The sequence below is a fragment of the Stegodyphus dumicola genome, chromosome 11 (assembly GCF_044657685.1).
Source record: "Stegodyphus dumicola isolate Sdum_Otavi_A_Nest chromosome 11, ASM4465768v1".
NCBI classification, from domain to species: domain Eukaryota; kingdom Metazoa; phylum Arthropoda; class Arachnida; order Araneae; family Eresidae; genus Stegodyphus; species Stegodyphus dumicola.
This window is the reverse complement of record NC_140778.1, coordinates 126,240,272-126,258,818: the sequence shown is the minus strand read 5'-3', so window position 1 is coordinate 126,258,818 and position 18,547 is coordinate 126,240,272. Positions and strand designations below refer to the sequence as shown.

Below are 18,547 nucleotides of genomic sequence, written 5' to 3'. Positions count from 1 at the left end.
TCAAACTATCATATTAACTGCCCACAGTAAAACACATTTCTGAAAATTATATCAAAATAATTTATTATCTCTTAAAATTTATGTTAGCAAAAGGTATATTTTATTCCCCCCCTCAAATACGCGATTTGAATCACTTAACTGTAATTTTTTAATGAATAATTTGAATATATCATGATCATATCAGTGATGTCGTCTTACATTAGTACTCTTACTAAAATTTAACTTTCTGCAAAAAAATTGAACAATTTCACTGACTAAACACTGGTGATAAGGACGGCTCACATTGAATAATTCTAACAAGTGTTGTGCCATAATTTTGCTTTCAGTGCAGATCTAAGACTGGATAACCCAAAAATTCAATTTCATCATATTATGCTCTTTTATTTAAAACAAGAAAAAAATGCTAGTCAGACTCCTCGTAAAATTTATGCTATATATGGGCAAAGTGTTGTTTCCGATGACATAATTTGGAGGTGGTTTGAGAAGTTAAAGAACAGAAATTTCAGCCTTGAAGATGATGCCAACTCCGGACGAGCATTCTCTATAAACTAGGACCTATTATTATCACTGAAACTCCATGTTATACTGTGTAGGAACTTTTAAATGCTTCCATGTTGCTAAGACATTGTACACTTAACAACCACGCTTTCTCTTGGATTTGAACCCAGCCCCAAGGCTTGTGGCAACTGCCTTCCTTATTTCCGTGCCATCTAGGTGGCTTTTCACATATTACATTTGTTTAGTGCAAGATCCTTTTGTTAAACAACTCAAATCCAAAAAAAAAAAAAAAAAAAAAAAAAACTCAATTCCATTCCAGTCCATATACATTGAAGCGTATTTGATGTGACTAGCATAACAGCATGAAATAGCGCAGATTTTGAGGTCATTGAGGATTAGGATAGAAACAATAGCTTTAACATACCCAATTACATAGGCATACACACAAACATGCAAAATAAAAAATTGCACTATGTGTGAACTGATGAATTTAAACAAGAGGAAGAATGCACTATTGTGCACCCCTTAGACTACAAGTGACAAGTGTTGTGACTAAAGGATCTGCCAAAAAACATCTGTAATGTAGGACAAGAAACTTATATAGTTGCAGTTTAACAGGCAAGTCGAAAATCCTCTTCAGAAGTTGGCAACAGGAGAAGAATTGTAGAAGATCATCAGATCTGAAAACAAAAGGTATCGGGCAAAGTCGTACCGACATCTATCAGGTGCCCGAGGACTAGGGTCCCCTTTGCCTCTTGGTCATGATAAATTCATAAACCTGATCTGAGAAAAGGTTTAGATCAGGACGGCTAGAAACAGCAAACAGCTTGAAGAAAATTCGAATAGTTAAAATTTACTTTAATGTACCACAAATAAATGCATGTCACTTAAATTCTTTGTTGTTATTTTTAACAAGTTCATTCATTTTGTTAAAATTCATTCTTACCTTGTAAATATTATGCCTATGTTTTCCAAAACACATTGATAACCATGTATATAAAACAGATTTCACTCTATCTTCAAAAGTTCATGATAATTTTGTACACAAGATGCTTTTTTTTAACTTAGACCTACATAAATTTTATATTTTCTAATAAGATTTTATCTTTAGATGTGTTTTAGCTAATGTAGCAATTAAGAATTGAATTGCTTCTTGATTGCTAGATTAGACATTCTGAATCTAGATTAAACCAAAATTCTATTTCTCACACTAAATTTGTAAGTGAATTAAGTTCTTAACAATAATGCTAAGTACACAAAAATAATCTAAATTTTCTTTCTTTCCCCCCTCTTTCTTCCTTTAAAAAAAAAAAAAAAAAAAAAAAAAAAAAAAGAAACACATCTATAGCAAATGATCAGTAAATGAACTAAATATAAGGATTCTTACTTTACAGGCAGTGAATCAATATCTCTTATTTTGCGAGTTTTCAGCAAAGTAAAACCGTCAACTACATAAAAATGTTCCTTTCCAAATAACAGTAGACCTTCACAAGTATCCAGGCCTTGAATTCGAGCGCATCGAAATGTATGACTAATCTAAATTTAAAAAAATGCCCACAATGTAATATGAAAGCAAACTCAAACAAACAAACAAAAAAACAAAAAAAAAAAAAAAAAAAAAAAAGAGGCCGGAATCCAAAACTTTTAAATTACAATGAAGCAACTTGAGTTTAACATTAAAGTTTTAAATATACATACATATATATATATTATATTATACAATGATATATACATACATATATATCATTTATTTGTTTGCATTAAATGTCATTTAAATTTATTACCTTTAAATTTGCTTTTTATGAATAGAGAATGTTTGTTATGTTCATATATATATATACATATATATACACACATATAATGAAATTTAAAAGAAACTGCAATCTGCTACCGGTTTCAATTTAGCTCGAGAAACATTCTTCAGCTAAGCAGTTATAATGGGCCTACTAGTTTAAGAAATTATTACCCAGAAATTACAGAATGTAAAATACAAAAAACATAGATTCTCATATTTAAAATGAGGTATTAAAAATACAAAGCCAAATGGTAAGAATCAGCTGCAATGAAATGAGAGCAATGAAGATCTCAAATGAGTTTCTTTTAAGAAGCTTAAAAAACTGCAGTATTGATATAAAAAAAACCACTTATTTATTTTGCTTTATATTGTGAACAATTTGAAAATGACATTTAATAACTACAACACATAAAAAAATTAATTTTTATTCAAATGTTTATCAAAAATTATTTGGCCTAGTAAAAATACATTTTAATCTTGCACTTCCTGCATAAAAAATATTTTTGTTAGATGATTTAATTAGTTTTCTCTTAATTTAAAATAAACTAGTATTAAATAATTGCTTGATCCATCAATCATTCTTTCCCTTCTCAATGTTCAAGTGAAAAATCATATATTTTTTTTTGTGCAATTTTAAACCTTGTACTCAGGTAAAAACACTCAAGTCATTTCTGTTGTTTTAATAAAAATATACTTTCTAATGAAAGGAAAATGAAAATTGTTTAATCTAATAAAATATCAGAATAAGCAATCTATAGTGAAGGTCAGTATCAATAAAGAAGAAGCTTTTAATTTTATAAGGACACATTTTAAATGAATTAGATAAAAAGCAGAAAGACAGCTGCACTATTGCTTTTTTCTAATTAGACAACATGTAATTTAAACTGCTTATTTTGTTAATCAATAACAGACAGATTAAATTTGAACATTATATATCTTATACTTTACTGAATGGCAACATGCTGGAGTAAGACAATAAATTTATACAAAAAATGAAGTATATCAAAAACAAATTTGAATTTCAAAATTGTAATTTTGAGGTGCACATGTTTGAGAGGAGGACTATGTGTGTTCAAAGTTTGATGGTTTTTAGGTGTTGCCATTTTTCCACCATGCAAAAAACACACAAACAGATTCTTCATTATTGAATAGTACAGATTACTAATTTTTTTCACCATTACAATTACTCATAACTTGGTTTTAATTTATTATGCTTCTTGGATACGTTAGCAACTATGATTCTGTACCAACCACTGCATTTTTATACTTATACAGTGGTAAGGACTTACAGAATATTTTAATGTTTAGTTTCATTGTGAAAGCTGTCTGACCATAAATTACATTATTAATTGATTTGACTGAAAGAAAAATTATCAAAATTTTTAATGTGGTATCACCAGAGGAAGACATCATAAATTATTTCTAACATGACACTACACCAGTGCAAAATGGCTGTTACATACAAGTAGCATTGTAGCTGAAATCAGATATACAGAGGCAATGATAAAATAAAATTATATTTATCATTATTATTTATGTTTCATTTTGAAAGTTTTTTGTAACTATAACATACTATTTCACATACTTAACAGCAGATTCTATTGAATCAGAAAATTAATTATCATTGCTCTCCAAACTATTATTTAAATTTTTTTGAGTGATCATCAAAATCTAACCACCAATTCCTGATGCCAACTTTCATTTATTACTTTTGTTACTCAAATATGAATCTTCTTGTGAAACAATTTTGTTAGTACTTAGCAGCTTTTAGCACTAATTACCTTGTTTGATTTCACTTTTTTCATTTTTTCAAATATAACTTAGTTCAAATAGTTTAGTTTCTTTTAAATTTTTACACTTAACTAATTTTTTTTTTAAAACTTTATTTAAAATTTTAACTTGCAGTATTTTTTAATAACAACAGTTTTTTTAGATTTTCAAATTTTAGTGAATTAAATTAGCAATAGCATTTAGATTACCAGTTTTTTAAAAAAAAATTCCTGTCCAAAAGAGTTAGGTTTGGGGGCAACTTCCCCTTGATAAGTTTGTCTCCTGCCTGCTCAACAATTATTCACTTATGCAATTTTTAGGAATAAATTTAATTTTTTGGAATAATATATTTTTTCATGGTTTCAGTGCAAATAATTTACAAATGCTCTTAGAATTTAAATGATATTGTAAATTAGTTCACAACAATAAGAATTATTTTTATTTCTTTGCAATTAAAATTTCTTAATTAAATTTTAATTTTATATTTGCTTTATAGGAATAGAGAATATTTGTTAAATTCAAATTTCATTCCTTGCAACAATGGTGCAAGAGAATTATTTAAATTTAATTTAATTTTATTTTTTTCTTCTGAAACAATTTTGCTAGTACTTAGCAGCTTTTAGTGCTAATTACCTTGTTTGATTTCACATTTTCCATTTTTCAAATTTTAGTGAATTAAATTAGCAATACCATTTAGATTCCCAGTTTTTTTAAAAAAAATTTTCCTGTCCAAAAGAGTTAAGTTTGGGGGCAACTTCCCCTTGATAAGTTTGTCTCCTGCCTGCTCAACAATTATTCACTTATGCAATTTTTAGGAATATATTTAATTTTTTGGAATAATATATTTTTTCATGGTTTTAGATAAGTACAATTAATTTACATATGCTCTTAAAATTTAAATCATATTGTAAATTAGTTCGCAGCAATAATAATTGTTTTTATTTCTTTACAATTAAAATTTCTTAATTAAATTTTAATTTTATATTTGCTTTATTTGAATAGAGAATATTTGTTAAATTAAATCTTTTAACTTACAATTGCAGAAAGATTAGTTTCATTGATATCCAAAACAAACTTTCTTTAAGGAGGAGAAGCAATTGTTATAATCTAGTGCATCCAGATTACCAATTTCACCTTGCAGTAGCCATGAAGTTACATTTAATATTTAGAAAAGAATTTAAATATTCTATGTTCATCATTTATTCACATTAATTCTTGAAATAATGCTTTTCTTTTTACAGTTCCTTTAATTTATAAAGATGTTGGGAAAAAAATGTGAACCATTATTCAAATAATCTTATTAAATTAGACTGAAAAAATGAATTTCAAGATTCAAGAATTTAAATTATGTATGTAATTTTGCTAAATTTCATTTTTATCCTTTTAATAAATAAATGTATATTTTAAAGTAATGTTTTCTCAGTTTTGCTTTCCACTTCAAGCAAATTACAAACTTCAACACGTTTTGAGGAAAATTTCAAATTTTGCTTTAATCCAGACTTTTAATATTAAATAAAACTTTTTAAAATTTCCTCTTCTTTCTCTCATATGTATAACAGATTTTCAGAACCTGTTATGATTTAGGTAAGAGAAAATTTAGGATTCATACTATTTGTATCATTCAACCTCCCAAGACTTGTCCAGTCATAATCAGTCACAATCATTTAAGACTACTTTATTTTTATTGACTCATTTTCTAAATAATAACAATAAATTAAAAATACCTTTTCACCATCTTCTAGATATCTGAAGATATTTTGGTTTTCTGGACTAGTTTCAGTAGTTTTAGAATCATGATCACCTGATCCATCTCCACCTACATCTGGAATATCTTGATCATCATCCCAATCACTAGAACGATTGACAGAAGACCTTGATAATAAGCATGCAGTGCGTAATCCTTGGAAGCCTATATAATAAAAATGATAAGAGTTTTTAACAAACAGTTAAAATATAGCGTAAAGCATGATTCAAAAGTAATTCTAACATGCAAAACTATAAACTTATGTAACATTAAAATTTTATTGTCCCATAACAATCATTAAAAAATATAATTTTTTTAAAAAATTTCATGCACTAAATATAAACGAATATAATCTCATGTTAAATAAAAAAAATAACCATGCTATTTTGGTTATATGTAGCATATTGAATATTAAGGACACACTCTAGAACTTGTAAAATAAAGGAAACAAGTTTTACCACTTTAAGGGAATTAAACTTGTCTTTTTTTAGGCTTAATTTTTATCTTTGTAAATTTTATAGTCCCAACTTGTTAAGAAGACATTTGTAATCTAATATCATGGTATAGCATTAAAATTATTTTAGTTAACAAATTAAAAAAAAATATATAAATTAATTTTATAATTGTTTGGCATAAAAGACTAAACTATTGAATTATATGTTTTAAAGTGCAAAGGAAAGGGATTTTATAATTTTTGTTCAAAAATTTCTAGTGTTACATTTATTGGGTAAATCTTTAGAGAAGTCTTAAATTTATCCACAGATGAATCCAGTACAGTAACATAACTATAACATTCAAACATTTGGTGTCAACTCCCAATATGCATAAATCTTCTAGAATTTTATATTGCTAAACATTCCACATACATATTTACATGTAAACCACCTCAGAATTATGTATCTTTGTCTCCCCCCTGGGGTTTGATGCAGGTAAAACCTGTGAAGCTATTGGCTGAGATCTGCAGTCTCGACCATGGGGTACATAATCTGTCTCAAGACTAGAGCCACGATTGATTGGGTGTATGTTCAAGCTTGGCAAGGACTATATTGGTACTGTCTTGTCTGCCCCTTGCTTGTGGGGCAGTACATAGTTGTTATTTTTGGTTGTCCAGAGGAACCCACCCCCCAGTCAAATCGGGAAGTCTAGCAGGCCTTGAAGATTGCTTGACATTGCCAGCGAGTGCCTGGATCCTAACAGAGTTCATTTTGACAACCTGTTTGGTGGCCTGGTTTGTCTAGCTTGTGATCTTTATTGTACTTTATTCTGCCATCTGGGATTGGGATCTGCCTGATGGTGGATTCTTCATTTTCCCTTCTCGAACAGGGCTGTGACTGACTGTATCTTTGCCTTAGAGGAACTAGAAAGCTAATAAACCTTTTTTGTTTTTCTTCTTTTTTAAATGCTCAATATTTTTTCTGTATACTGCATAAGAACGCATTGTGCACATTTTGTATAATATGACCAGTAAGACATCAAGTAAAATAAGGCTATAAACAAAAGTTTATATTAGTATAAATATAATACATAAATGCTAAAATTAAAAACACCCAATACTTTATCTTCAATAATTTAAACTGAATGCTTCTCACTAATGAAATTATTATCACATTAATGCATTAAAATTAATGTATTATTGTGTGCATATGGGTTTGTAATGGATTAAATTAATACAGAACTGATGATAGCTTGATAAAATTTATTTTACCAAAAGGAACACTTGACAGTTCTGGATTTTCGTGTAAAAGCACTTTTACAGTTCTTACCAGTATAACACAGCATAATCAGCAGTTACACTTCATACTACTAACAGCATTAAACACAACAAAATGCAAAGTACATTTAACCGTCTGAGCATTATGACCGGTTTTATCTGGTCATCAGAAGGTTTGCTACTTGGCATATATTAACTTATAATTTAACACATTTTGCTTTCTTACTTTCTTTAATAATGTAAATATCATCTTAATGATTGTAAGTTTATGAAAATACAGACTAAAATAAGTAATTATATAAATTCAATTAATAAATGCTGTTTAAATACCGATTTTCATGACGGATCTAAAATCCTGTGCTACCCAGAGGGTTAAAAGGCAAAACACTCATGGATATCTCAATACTCTGAATTCAGCTCTGAACTAACAACCTCAGAGTAGATGCTCTCTCCTGCCTCATAGTTTTCACACAGCTGCTAAGAAATCTCTAGTAAATTCCACACCTCAAAATTACTGGAAGTCATATGTGGGCTAGATATGGTTACCGTTACACACAGGATCAATAAAACTTATTCAATTACAATACCCATTTTAGTTATACGGGGATCGGATCAAAATGTCACCAAATTTGGCTTGCCAGCTTGGCGATATCTCGCCAATTTAGCAACATAGCCATTTACTAATAGACTTGCTCCAGTAGTCTTACTCCTCCAGTAAAGCTTCGATTCTTTAAATTTTCATATTATATGGGGGGGGGGGGAAGAAAACAATTTTACTAAAATTATTTACATAATGCAAAATTCGTAACAGTATATTTTCTGAACTAAGTCAAATTCTGCCTCTGCAGAAATTATTTTCTTTGCATTTTTAAATAAACTTAGTGAAGTATTATCCCCAAGCACAGGAGATTTTGCATCAAACCTCCTTTGTAAATGTGAAATAATTTTCATTCCTAAATTGTTGATCATCTTGAATTTTCAGTCTCATTTACTTACCTTCACAATCAACCAAGTCTTGAATATGTGAATATTTAATCCTTTGCACACCTGTTTGCTTAAAATGCCAAAATGCCTCAAAATCCATTTCAAATTTATAATAATTTCTTTTTTCTCATTCATTAACGAGCAAAGAGGTGCAAAAATTCCAAATGATATAGTTTTAGTTTTTAAGAGCTGCCATTAGCCACTGAGAGTACACTAAGTCAACTTTAACCTACAGACAAAGCACAAAAGAATCTTTTTTGAACAAGACAATCTACAATAAAGATGAATTGATATAATGTATTTGGGAAAACTGCACCTTAGGCTATTGTGTACTTGAGAAGAAGGGTAGAAACAAAGCATGCAATCTCGGTTGTTTGTTATACGAATGAAGGCAGTCTTGGGCTCTTTGAAAGAGTCATAATTTGACTTCATTTCCTGCTTTAAACATTTAATATATTTTCTTACACAAAAATCAATTTATCACACAGAAATCAAAAGTAATTGTTTCTTAAAAAAGTTCTCTTTCTTACACAACCTACATTTTCAATGCAATACACCTGCTGAAAGAAAACAAAATATTACTGAAATACAACATTATTAATTATTATTGCCTCCTTTCTCATGGAAAAAAAAGATGCATAACTCTATTATGATTTCCTGCCATTTTTATTTCATTCAATGCTTATTATCTTCTTCCCAGAAAAAACTGAATTTCTTGATTTTAATCACATGTTAGTTTGTTAAATACTCCTGTGCCACTCAGATTATGCTTAAATATTTAAGAGATTGCGTAGTCTCTTAAATATTTAAGCATAATCCAGCAAAGGATTTCTAGCTTGAATTTTTTCTGTTTCTTTGATTTCCGGGTCATCTAGGTCTGACTTTTTTACTAGACAGTGACAATCAATTTCTGTAACCCTTAGGGATTTGAGTGTGAGAGTCATAAGCCATATTGTATATTATATGCAACAGACATTCAGGAATATTTTCTAGAAAAATAAACAATTATTTCAATAGTCTTGTGATAATTTCAAATAAGGTTAGGTTATTTAATTATGGCAAAGCCTTGAGGGCTATCTGCCTAAGGGGAGGGATGCCTTCATGGAGGATTTTCTAAGGGAAACTCACTCGTATACACGTTACACATGGGGAAAACCACGAATCCCGATGCAGCCAGCCCGTTCATGGGATTCGAACCTCGGACCGAACTACCAGTGTTCAGCGACTTTACGGCTCGGCCGCTTAATTTCAAATAATGTTTGTGAATAATTTTGCACACACAGCAACTCCAAGACCAAATGTAAGATTATACAAAGAAATTCAATTGCAACTTTGAATATATTCTCCAGGAAGCCTCTTTCTATCTGAAGTCTTAAGACTGAAATAACGCATGTTAATGAAATCACTGTGTATATTCATGCAAAGAACAAGTTCATCAAAATCGGTTTTCTGGAATCACTGACATTCAAGTTTTGAAGATAGTTTTAATATGGTTATAAAAGTAGGAATATATATACATATTTTGGAAATGCATGGTCCAAAATTAATACATTTTATTAATCTGGCTGCAGGTCCCAGAAAAGTAACTTTTGGATTTTATGTAGTCTATGGGCCACCAGGTGACAACACTATAAGAAATTTTAAAATGTTATTAAGAGCTTACCAATTTCTCTCTCTTCAGATATCTCAGTATCTGCAAGGATGTCAACTGTTTCTAGTGATGCAGTATCAACAGATATTGTATCTTGCTCAACCATATTCTCAGGTCTCCACCTTTTGTAATATTCTTTACTATCAAAACTTGTCGCCACTTTGTATTTTAGAGCCCTCTGCACATAAAAGGAAGCAACAAAAACTGTGTAAATTACATTCAAACAAATAAAATACATGTTATCATATCATGGTACACAATTAAATATGTTGGAAAATATACATTGCAAAAAAATACAGCTGAGCAAAGTAAAAGATGACAGAAGTCTGTAAATGTATGAATATTTATATAATTAAAATATTCCACATTCCGAAACATGGAAAATATATTTTTCATCAAAAATAACATTCAAAAGTTAAAATTAACTTACATTTTCCCCTCCTTCAACTTCCGGCCTGTAAGGGTAATGAATGTAGAAAAGTTCATTTTTTACCATTTTCTTCCTCATTCTACATGGTCCTGTAATAACAAGATTATAATTAAAAAGTGAAAATTATCACAGTTGGTAGTCATTACATTGGCAAATCTCTTCTATGATATCCAGTCTGAAGGCTAGAAATGCATTCTATGGCTGATAAGCAAAAAATGTCATAGGAATATATAATGAAAAATACATAGTTTAGAAGTTAGACAACATTAAAGATCAATAACAAAGGATGTGATAGCTGTCTCAGCATACTGCATTTCACTGAACAAGACTGGAATGAATTCAGGCATCTTTAGAGTATCAAGATAATTTTTTCAGGAATTCTAGCAGCATTATAGCAGCATACTGAAGATTTTTTCCAACAAAACATTACTTTCTTTAGCTTTCGCATCAGCTTGTCATTAATGTCAAGCTCTTACTCAAACACATTATACATTCATAAGACAAGTTTTGCCAAGTTATTTATTTAAACTTCTAAACATTTTACAAGTACTAAAATTAAAATTTTAACACACTCTTTCATAGCAAATAAAATTCCTTTCTTTCAGTTAAATAAAGAGTACTACTAAGATTACAAGATTTCATTTCATGGCAAAAGTCATGGGGGATCAATTACTGAGAGAATATGTGCATATTGGCTTTTTTAAATATCTTTTCTAAAACTACTATATTTTACCAATGATTTCTTTAAACCAGTGACAGACCCATAGCTACTGAGGCCTGGGGCAGAAATCTCTTAAGGAGCCCCCTTATTGGATTGATCCCACACAAAAAGTCAACATAAATATATAATTAACATTTATTTAATTAAAATTAAATAGTTAAAATGATTTGGAAAACAAAAAAATCTTAAGACTAAAGAAAAAACAACTTAAATCTAGTAGACAAACATATATTTAAGAAATCTTCCATTTTTTGAAGATTAAAAAAAATGTTTTTAACTTTTCTGTCAATAAAAAGCTAAAACTGTTTATTGTGAGCTTCGCCTTCCGAAATTTTTTTTCATAGTTTCATCAAAATTAATGTTTTTAGTTACTACAGTTTCGATGGAAAGGATTGCCAAACCGTTAAGTCTTACTTGTTGAACAAAGAGAGTTTTTAGTCAACTTTGAAAAGCTTCTCTCTTCAAGAAATAAATGAAACACTCATGACTAAAAATGTATTTAGTGCAAAATATAAGCTAGGGTCTGATTCTCGGAAGTCCATTTCCTCAATAAACATTAAAAATTTTAAAAGTAGACCAATTTTTAGCTTCATTCATTTTAATATTCCTATACATACATACATGCATACATAGATACATTTATGTTAACGTTTTTTGTAGGCCTTCCTGATTAGAAACTCCCCTTTAAACTAACAGCTAGCTCAATAAACAAGAAACCTCAGTTAATTTTACTGTAATAACAAATAATGTATTCAAAATAAATATAATTATTAATTTGTATACATAATAATTTTTAAAATTAGGTTCATAAAAACAGATAGCTTTAATTAAAAAAAACATGGCAAAAACGACAAAGCAAAAAAGAAAGCATAAAATAAAATTACCAAACTTCAAGGATTATTTGTAGGCAAAATAAAATAAGAAATGCTGGCAACAATATATGCAAATATGATAAAAGATCACAACTATGCAAATATGATAAAAAATCTGAACATCATGCCAAATATTTATGCCTCAGCATGCAGCAGTGATACAATACTAAACTAATACTTAATTGCTTCTTCAGGCTTGTTATGTCTACTTTACTTCTCTCAAAAATGCTTCAAATGTGACAGCCATTACAAAGCTCTATCTATTTTTAAAATTTACCTTCAGTCATATCGAGAATCCATTTGTCCAAGCGTGAACCTACAGGTGGACCCCATAATGCTCGTTCTCTTGTTAATTCCGCTTCAGTTTGCAACCATTCATTAAAAACATACTTCTGCAGAAACTGTTTACTCTAAATAATAGCAGTATACAGAAGAATTAATTTTAAATTTACATATTACGATGGATTTTTATCTTGTTTTATAATATAAAAATTGTTATATCTTTATAATAAAATTCGGATAAATTGTATAAAATATACAGTAAAAAATTTATTATTTTTACGTAGTTTTAAAAATTACTAAAAAGTATGCTGAGCATTATATATCAGTATTCTGTGAATTATTTTACCCATAATTATAAAACCTCAACTTTCTAGGGTTAGCAAAGCATGCTTTTTATTACTTGATCATTACTGAAAAATTATTGAAAGAAATAAGTTAATTTAAAAACCAGATTTATTTAACCTTAATTAAAATTTTTTATTAAGTTTTTATTTTAAAAAGATGAAGGACATTGCAATATGACATTACATATATTTTGATTGTTTCAGGTCATTAAAAAATTAAAATAAGTTTCCATGTTTCATTTTAATGGATAACTAGGCTAATGTAAGTACAGACTGCCCCTAAATCTGATACATTTTAAAAAATAAGATAAAATCAAATCAACAAAGTGGCTTGCTGGAATGAGATTTGCAACTAAAGACTTTGAAGTCTTAATTATATAGTTTTTTTTAAAATGAGATATTTTAATTCAAAATTTCACTGATAAATGGCACTATATCAATAATATTAGCATAACGTATACATTTCTATAAAACAAAAACGCATAATTCAATTCTCATGATGGACTATTACATAACTGCAGTATTATAGCATGCTCACAAATGCAAACAAACGTAAGTTATATACAGTTCTCTCATTCTATTTCTACAGTGCGAATTAACAGTGTCATGTATTGGTAAAAATTTGAGCTAAAATGTAACTTATGCCCATATACATATATATATGTAATAGGATATCATAGAGAAAGCTGTAGCGAATTGGGAATGGTTCTCTGCATTATAACTTGGAGAGCCTTTACTGTGTAGTTAGAAAGAAGACACTTGAAGGAGAGATTAGTAGACAGAAGTGACTGAACTGAATATAATTTTTATTGCTGGACATGAAATAATTATCGAAACACATTCTTTATTACACGGGTGCAATATGCACCCTACGATTTTATACAGTGTATCACATTTTAGAAAAAAAGACAATAGCTACAGAGGTGAAGCAACATGACAACAAGCAATGTAGTGTCTTGACTGTAAGAGAGCTGAAGTGAAAGTGTGGAGTTATCCAATATGGTGCCCCACCAAAAGAAGATTTAGGTTAGAAAAGTCTCAGTTCTTAAAATTTTGAGTTTCGGTTCTGAATCAGCTATGTCATCAGCCTTACACAAGCCATACAAGATGGAATAATCTAGAAATGATGCAGTCCAGAAAAGTTCTTATCATTTTTAGAATAGATAGGAGGAATTAAGGAATACAACTAATTTAAGTTATAATTTTTATTTACATATTTTTTACATATATATTAAAAAAGAAAGAAGTTCCATTTTTGCGATATGTCTTTAGCTGCAAACTGTGCTTTGGTATGCCAATTTGTTGATTTGATATGATTTTAAAAAATGATTTATGAGACACTCTGTATAATAATAGACAAACATACAGACAAATACAAAAAACAGAGTTTAAGATTTAATGCAAATTAAATGGAAACCACATTAAAGAAAAATAAAACAACCTGCTGATATTGCTTTGATTGAAACTCTACTAGATCACGGACTACAGACACATGTGAAGAAGTATATAATTCCAAATCCTACAAAAAGCAAAAATATAAACTTCAGTTCATGCAAAATTGAATTTCCATAATTATTTAATTTGGCAAACTGAAAAAGAAACAATTTTTTTTTTTTACCTTGTATGAAATGTTGCTGATTGGAGCACGGAACGCATGGTCTTTTTTTATTTTTCTGGATGCTAAACGTGACAAACCCCCAGTAACTTTCTGCAGTTTCTACAATTAATAAACAATAAAATATCAATTCCATTTCTTGATACATACAGCAATACATTTATGACTATAAATAGTAAATATTATACATTTTGTATTTTTGTAGAAAGACAGATATTTACATCACCTTTCCTCCCTTCCTTTTTTTGTATGTGCGTCTTGCCTAAAATTTTTTGTACAAACTTTTACAACAAGTTTCACTTTCTATGGTTGTTAATACATTATTTATCTCATTAATATACACTTATAACGTAAGCTAAAGTGGATACATTTATCATTTATAGTTACATTCTTATATTAGATCACAGAGCCCTAATATGGGTATTACTGCCCACTGGTGGGCACTGATGGGATCCAGGTGTTTACTGTTTCAAAAGGCAGTACTGAGACATTAAAAAGCAAATTGGTAGATAAGAATATATTAGGAAAATTTGTTGTTTTAACATTTTTTAAACAACCACTTAAATGAACAAGTATTACAATCACACATTTTTCTAAATATCACATTAAATCATGGGACTTGCCCTTTCACATCAGTTGATACAAGTTGCATGCAGCTACATTTATCTTTCCAAGGGTTTGGAACTTATGAATTCTCAATTTAATCTTCTAAAAACATGACTACGAATCCATACTTGCCATGCTATTCAGTTTGCCCAAATAGCATTTTTTTTTTTTTTCAATATACAGTCAAAAGTCGTTAATTCGGACACCCATAATCTGGACCTCAAAGCTAAAAACTTTCTGCGCATGCACCACGTTGGCACATGCGCACAGGCGTTTTACGCGTGCGCGTAAGAACTTGACTACTGCGCATATGCGTGCGCGCAAGTGCAGAATACGTTTTCGCCTGCGCGTTTAATGTGTAACGGACGGTGTAATCTAAAATTATCTAATTATCTATTTCACTTAATGTTAATGATTGCGTTGTTTCTTAATCTTCGAATTGGATCCCGCTTATTATTTTTTGCAGACTGTAAGAGCAATTTTATAAAAGTAAACTTGAACTTTCGATTATGTCAAATAGAATTTCCGATGCTCGAACTTCCAAAGGATCTACAAAACGAAAGTATGTTTCGATGTCCAACAAACAAAAAGTGGAATTGCTGCAAAAAATGGATAAAGACATGAAGAATGTGACAGAGAGGTTAGTGAAAACGAAAAAAATTCGATTGACAAGTTAGTCGGTATTCTCGGCACAGCAATTAACAGGACTTGAACAGCGGAACTTAATAATTGAACAAGAAATTATGTCTGTTTATAGAATTAAAGAGAAAGTATTATCACATAAAATGAAGCAACTTAAACAACTTACATTGAAAGAAATGTTTAATAAAGTAAACAAATAAATATTAAGCTTTTTTTTTTATAAATTTTGATACCCTTTAGATCATAATTGTTCTTTGTTTCTTAAATTACGGTTTCATATTTTTAATTTTAGAATTTCTGCATGCCATCTTACAAGATTTAAACTGATGACCTATAATCCGGAAAAATCGATAATCCGGAATCGCTGAAGTCCCGACGAGTCCGGATTAACGACTTTTGACTGTACATCACTGCATTTACCCTGGTAGAAATCTGTGATTGTTTTGTAGTTCTCAAAGTTACATAGGTTTTAAAACGTTTTTTAACCTTTACCATTTTGTTCCTAATTACAATCAATGCCAAAAAATTTCATGTGTTTTCAGTCAATGCCTATACATTACACTCAAAAGACATCTCGCATATCAATGTTGTAAGGGAAGGCAGTGCTGAATATATTAGGGTTGTAGAGGAAAATAAACTTCGAAAAGAGTCAGTGAATAAAAAAGTGTTAAGAATCTATGTGTTAGGTGATAAAAAGTTACAGTTAAATGAGATTATATATCCATTTTCAACTCTATTTGGTCACAAGGAGATCTTCAAAGCGGTATATAGGATAATTTTGCTTTCTGACTACAAATATTTAAAGAAAATATTTGCTAATAAATAAAAGAGAATATATATTAAAAGACTTAAATATGAAAAGTAACTATATTCCTGAATATAAGCATTTACAAACCTGGAGAGATTACTGATAAACACAAAAGGGAAAAAACTTTCACTGATAAATATATTAACGGAAAAGATTTTAAAAACTGAATGATCATAAATAAAGAGATACAAACTGATAAACACTGACTTAGAACACACATTAAAATAAAAAGCATCAGGAAATAAAGCATAATTATGCAGAAATAAGATACAGCAGTGGTCTAAATTCAAATTGCATGCAGGCTGAATTCATGATCTTGAAAGAAAGAGGGATATTTCTTAAAAAAAAAATTAATTTTTAATTCAATTTCTATTTCCCTTTCTAAGTATTTATCAGGATATCCATAAATAATAACAATAAAAATAAATCAAAGGGAAAATTTCAAATTTCTGTAAGGAATTTCTGTTGGTTACACTTTGTAATTTAAACATATTAACAGTTAAATAAATATTTAATTTTTAGACCGACATTCATTTTAAATAATCTTAATATGTTATATGACTTATTTTTAACATAACCTAAAAATAAAAAAGTTATGAAAACTTCCTGAATGGAACTAATTTTCAGAATAAATAATGATAGCCTATTTATTGTCAGTCTGTTTTTTGTTGTCTCTGGAGTTATTTATATTTAGATTTTAAACTGTAATTTCTTGACAGCAATGATTAGTGTTCCCCCCCCTCTTAGTCTTTTTTTTTTTTTTTTTTTTAACTTTGACACAGCATTGTTATATGTATGTACTTTATGTATTCTTAGCTATGTGCCAATGTAGCTTTGAACTCATCTGGAATGTAATGATTGCTAAATAAACACTACACTGCTAACCACTGTGCAATGAATTTATGCTATATCTAAATCTATAATCATGATATTAATAACAAATACATAACAGAATTGTCTTTGTGGATCACATAAAATTACTTCAGAGGCTGCAGTTTTAAATCATTGCAATATTTAAACAAATTTTGAGATATAGGACACTTTTTAACAAAGCCAAAATAAATCAAATTTTACAATAAATGTTTGAGAAAATCTGTAAACCTTCTCCAACATTATGCTACTTTTTTCAGCATAATTTTACAACATTTTACATTCATATACTTAATTTTCATAAATCACATAAATGCTTATATATTGATATTTTAACAGGGTTCGTACACATTTCCTTACATGAAAATTAAGGACTTTTAAGGACCATCAAAGAAAAAATTAAGGACCTATCAGCAAAGAAAAAAATGAATGGAATAAAGCAATTATCCATACAACCGACTTCATGCTTGTAATTTCACTTTAAGAAACTAACAGAAGTGTGTATTATGCACAATTATTAAATTCAATTTAATACTTACCATAAAACAATTTTGAAAATTAAACTAACTCCCTACAAGTTATGAAGTAGATAACATTAAATTAGGAACATAATTTCTTGAAAAACATGTATAAGTGTATTTTACACTAATAACAGTCACTATTTTAGAGATTTACATGATTATTATTTAACTTATTTGATATTTATTTAAACACAGTCAACTACTATTATAATCACAATGTAAGAATATTTTGCAGATTAAAACAACTGATTTGTAAACATACAATTTATTTCCTTGGTTTTTTGAAAGATTACTAGAATAATAAACTATACAAGAAAAGATACAAAACATTTGTGCTTTTTTTAAATCTGAAATCTTTTCAGCTATTTTAACATCTAATTTATTTAGGTCTATTTCCTTTTCTTTAACTATTCTTCTAAGTTCATTTGCTTTGATAAACAAATCAATGTTCCTGCTGGTCTCAGCTTCATCTGCTAAAGCACCTACTTCTTCATTAATATCTTTAATGTCCCTTTGAAGAAATTTTTTCTTCTGCTTCATATAATCAATTTCTTCCTCAATAATATTTCTTTTCCTTTTTGAAGTTTCAGATTTAGTTAAAGATTTTTGTTCTTCTAAATACTGAACTTCTAAATAACGAACTCCACTTCTTGCAGAAGCTGCTGCTGATCTCATTTGTTTAT

General features: G+C 29.0%; 1 protein-coding gene across 2 annotated transcripts in view; it reads right to left on the bottom strand.

Annotated features, from left to right (window-relative positions):
• The window catches only part of bchs (WD repeat and FYVE domain containing 3 bchs), a 196,540-nt gene that overhangs the window by 52,332 nt on the left and 125,661 nt on the right, over positions 1–18,547 (bottom strand). For both annotated transcript variants that reach the window (XM_085827196.1, XM_085827197.1), the window contains 7 exons: positions 14,421–14,519; positions 14,244–14,321; positions 12,454–12,586; positions 10,584–10,672; positions 10,166–10,331; positions 5,788–5,972; positions 1,886–2,034 (listed from right to left, as the gene is read on the bottom strand). In XM_085827196.1, the coding sequence (XP_085683322.1) occupies positions 1,886–2,034; positions 5,788–5,972; positions 10,166–10,331; positions 10,584–10,672; positions 12,454–12,586; positions 14,244–14,321; positions 14,421–14,519 (899 nt within the window). The remainder of the gene's footprint in view (positions 1–1,885; positions 2,035–5,787; positions 5,973–10,165; positions 10,332–10,583; positions 10,673–12,453; positions 12,587–14,243; positions 14,322–14,420; positions 14,520–18,547) is intronic.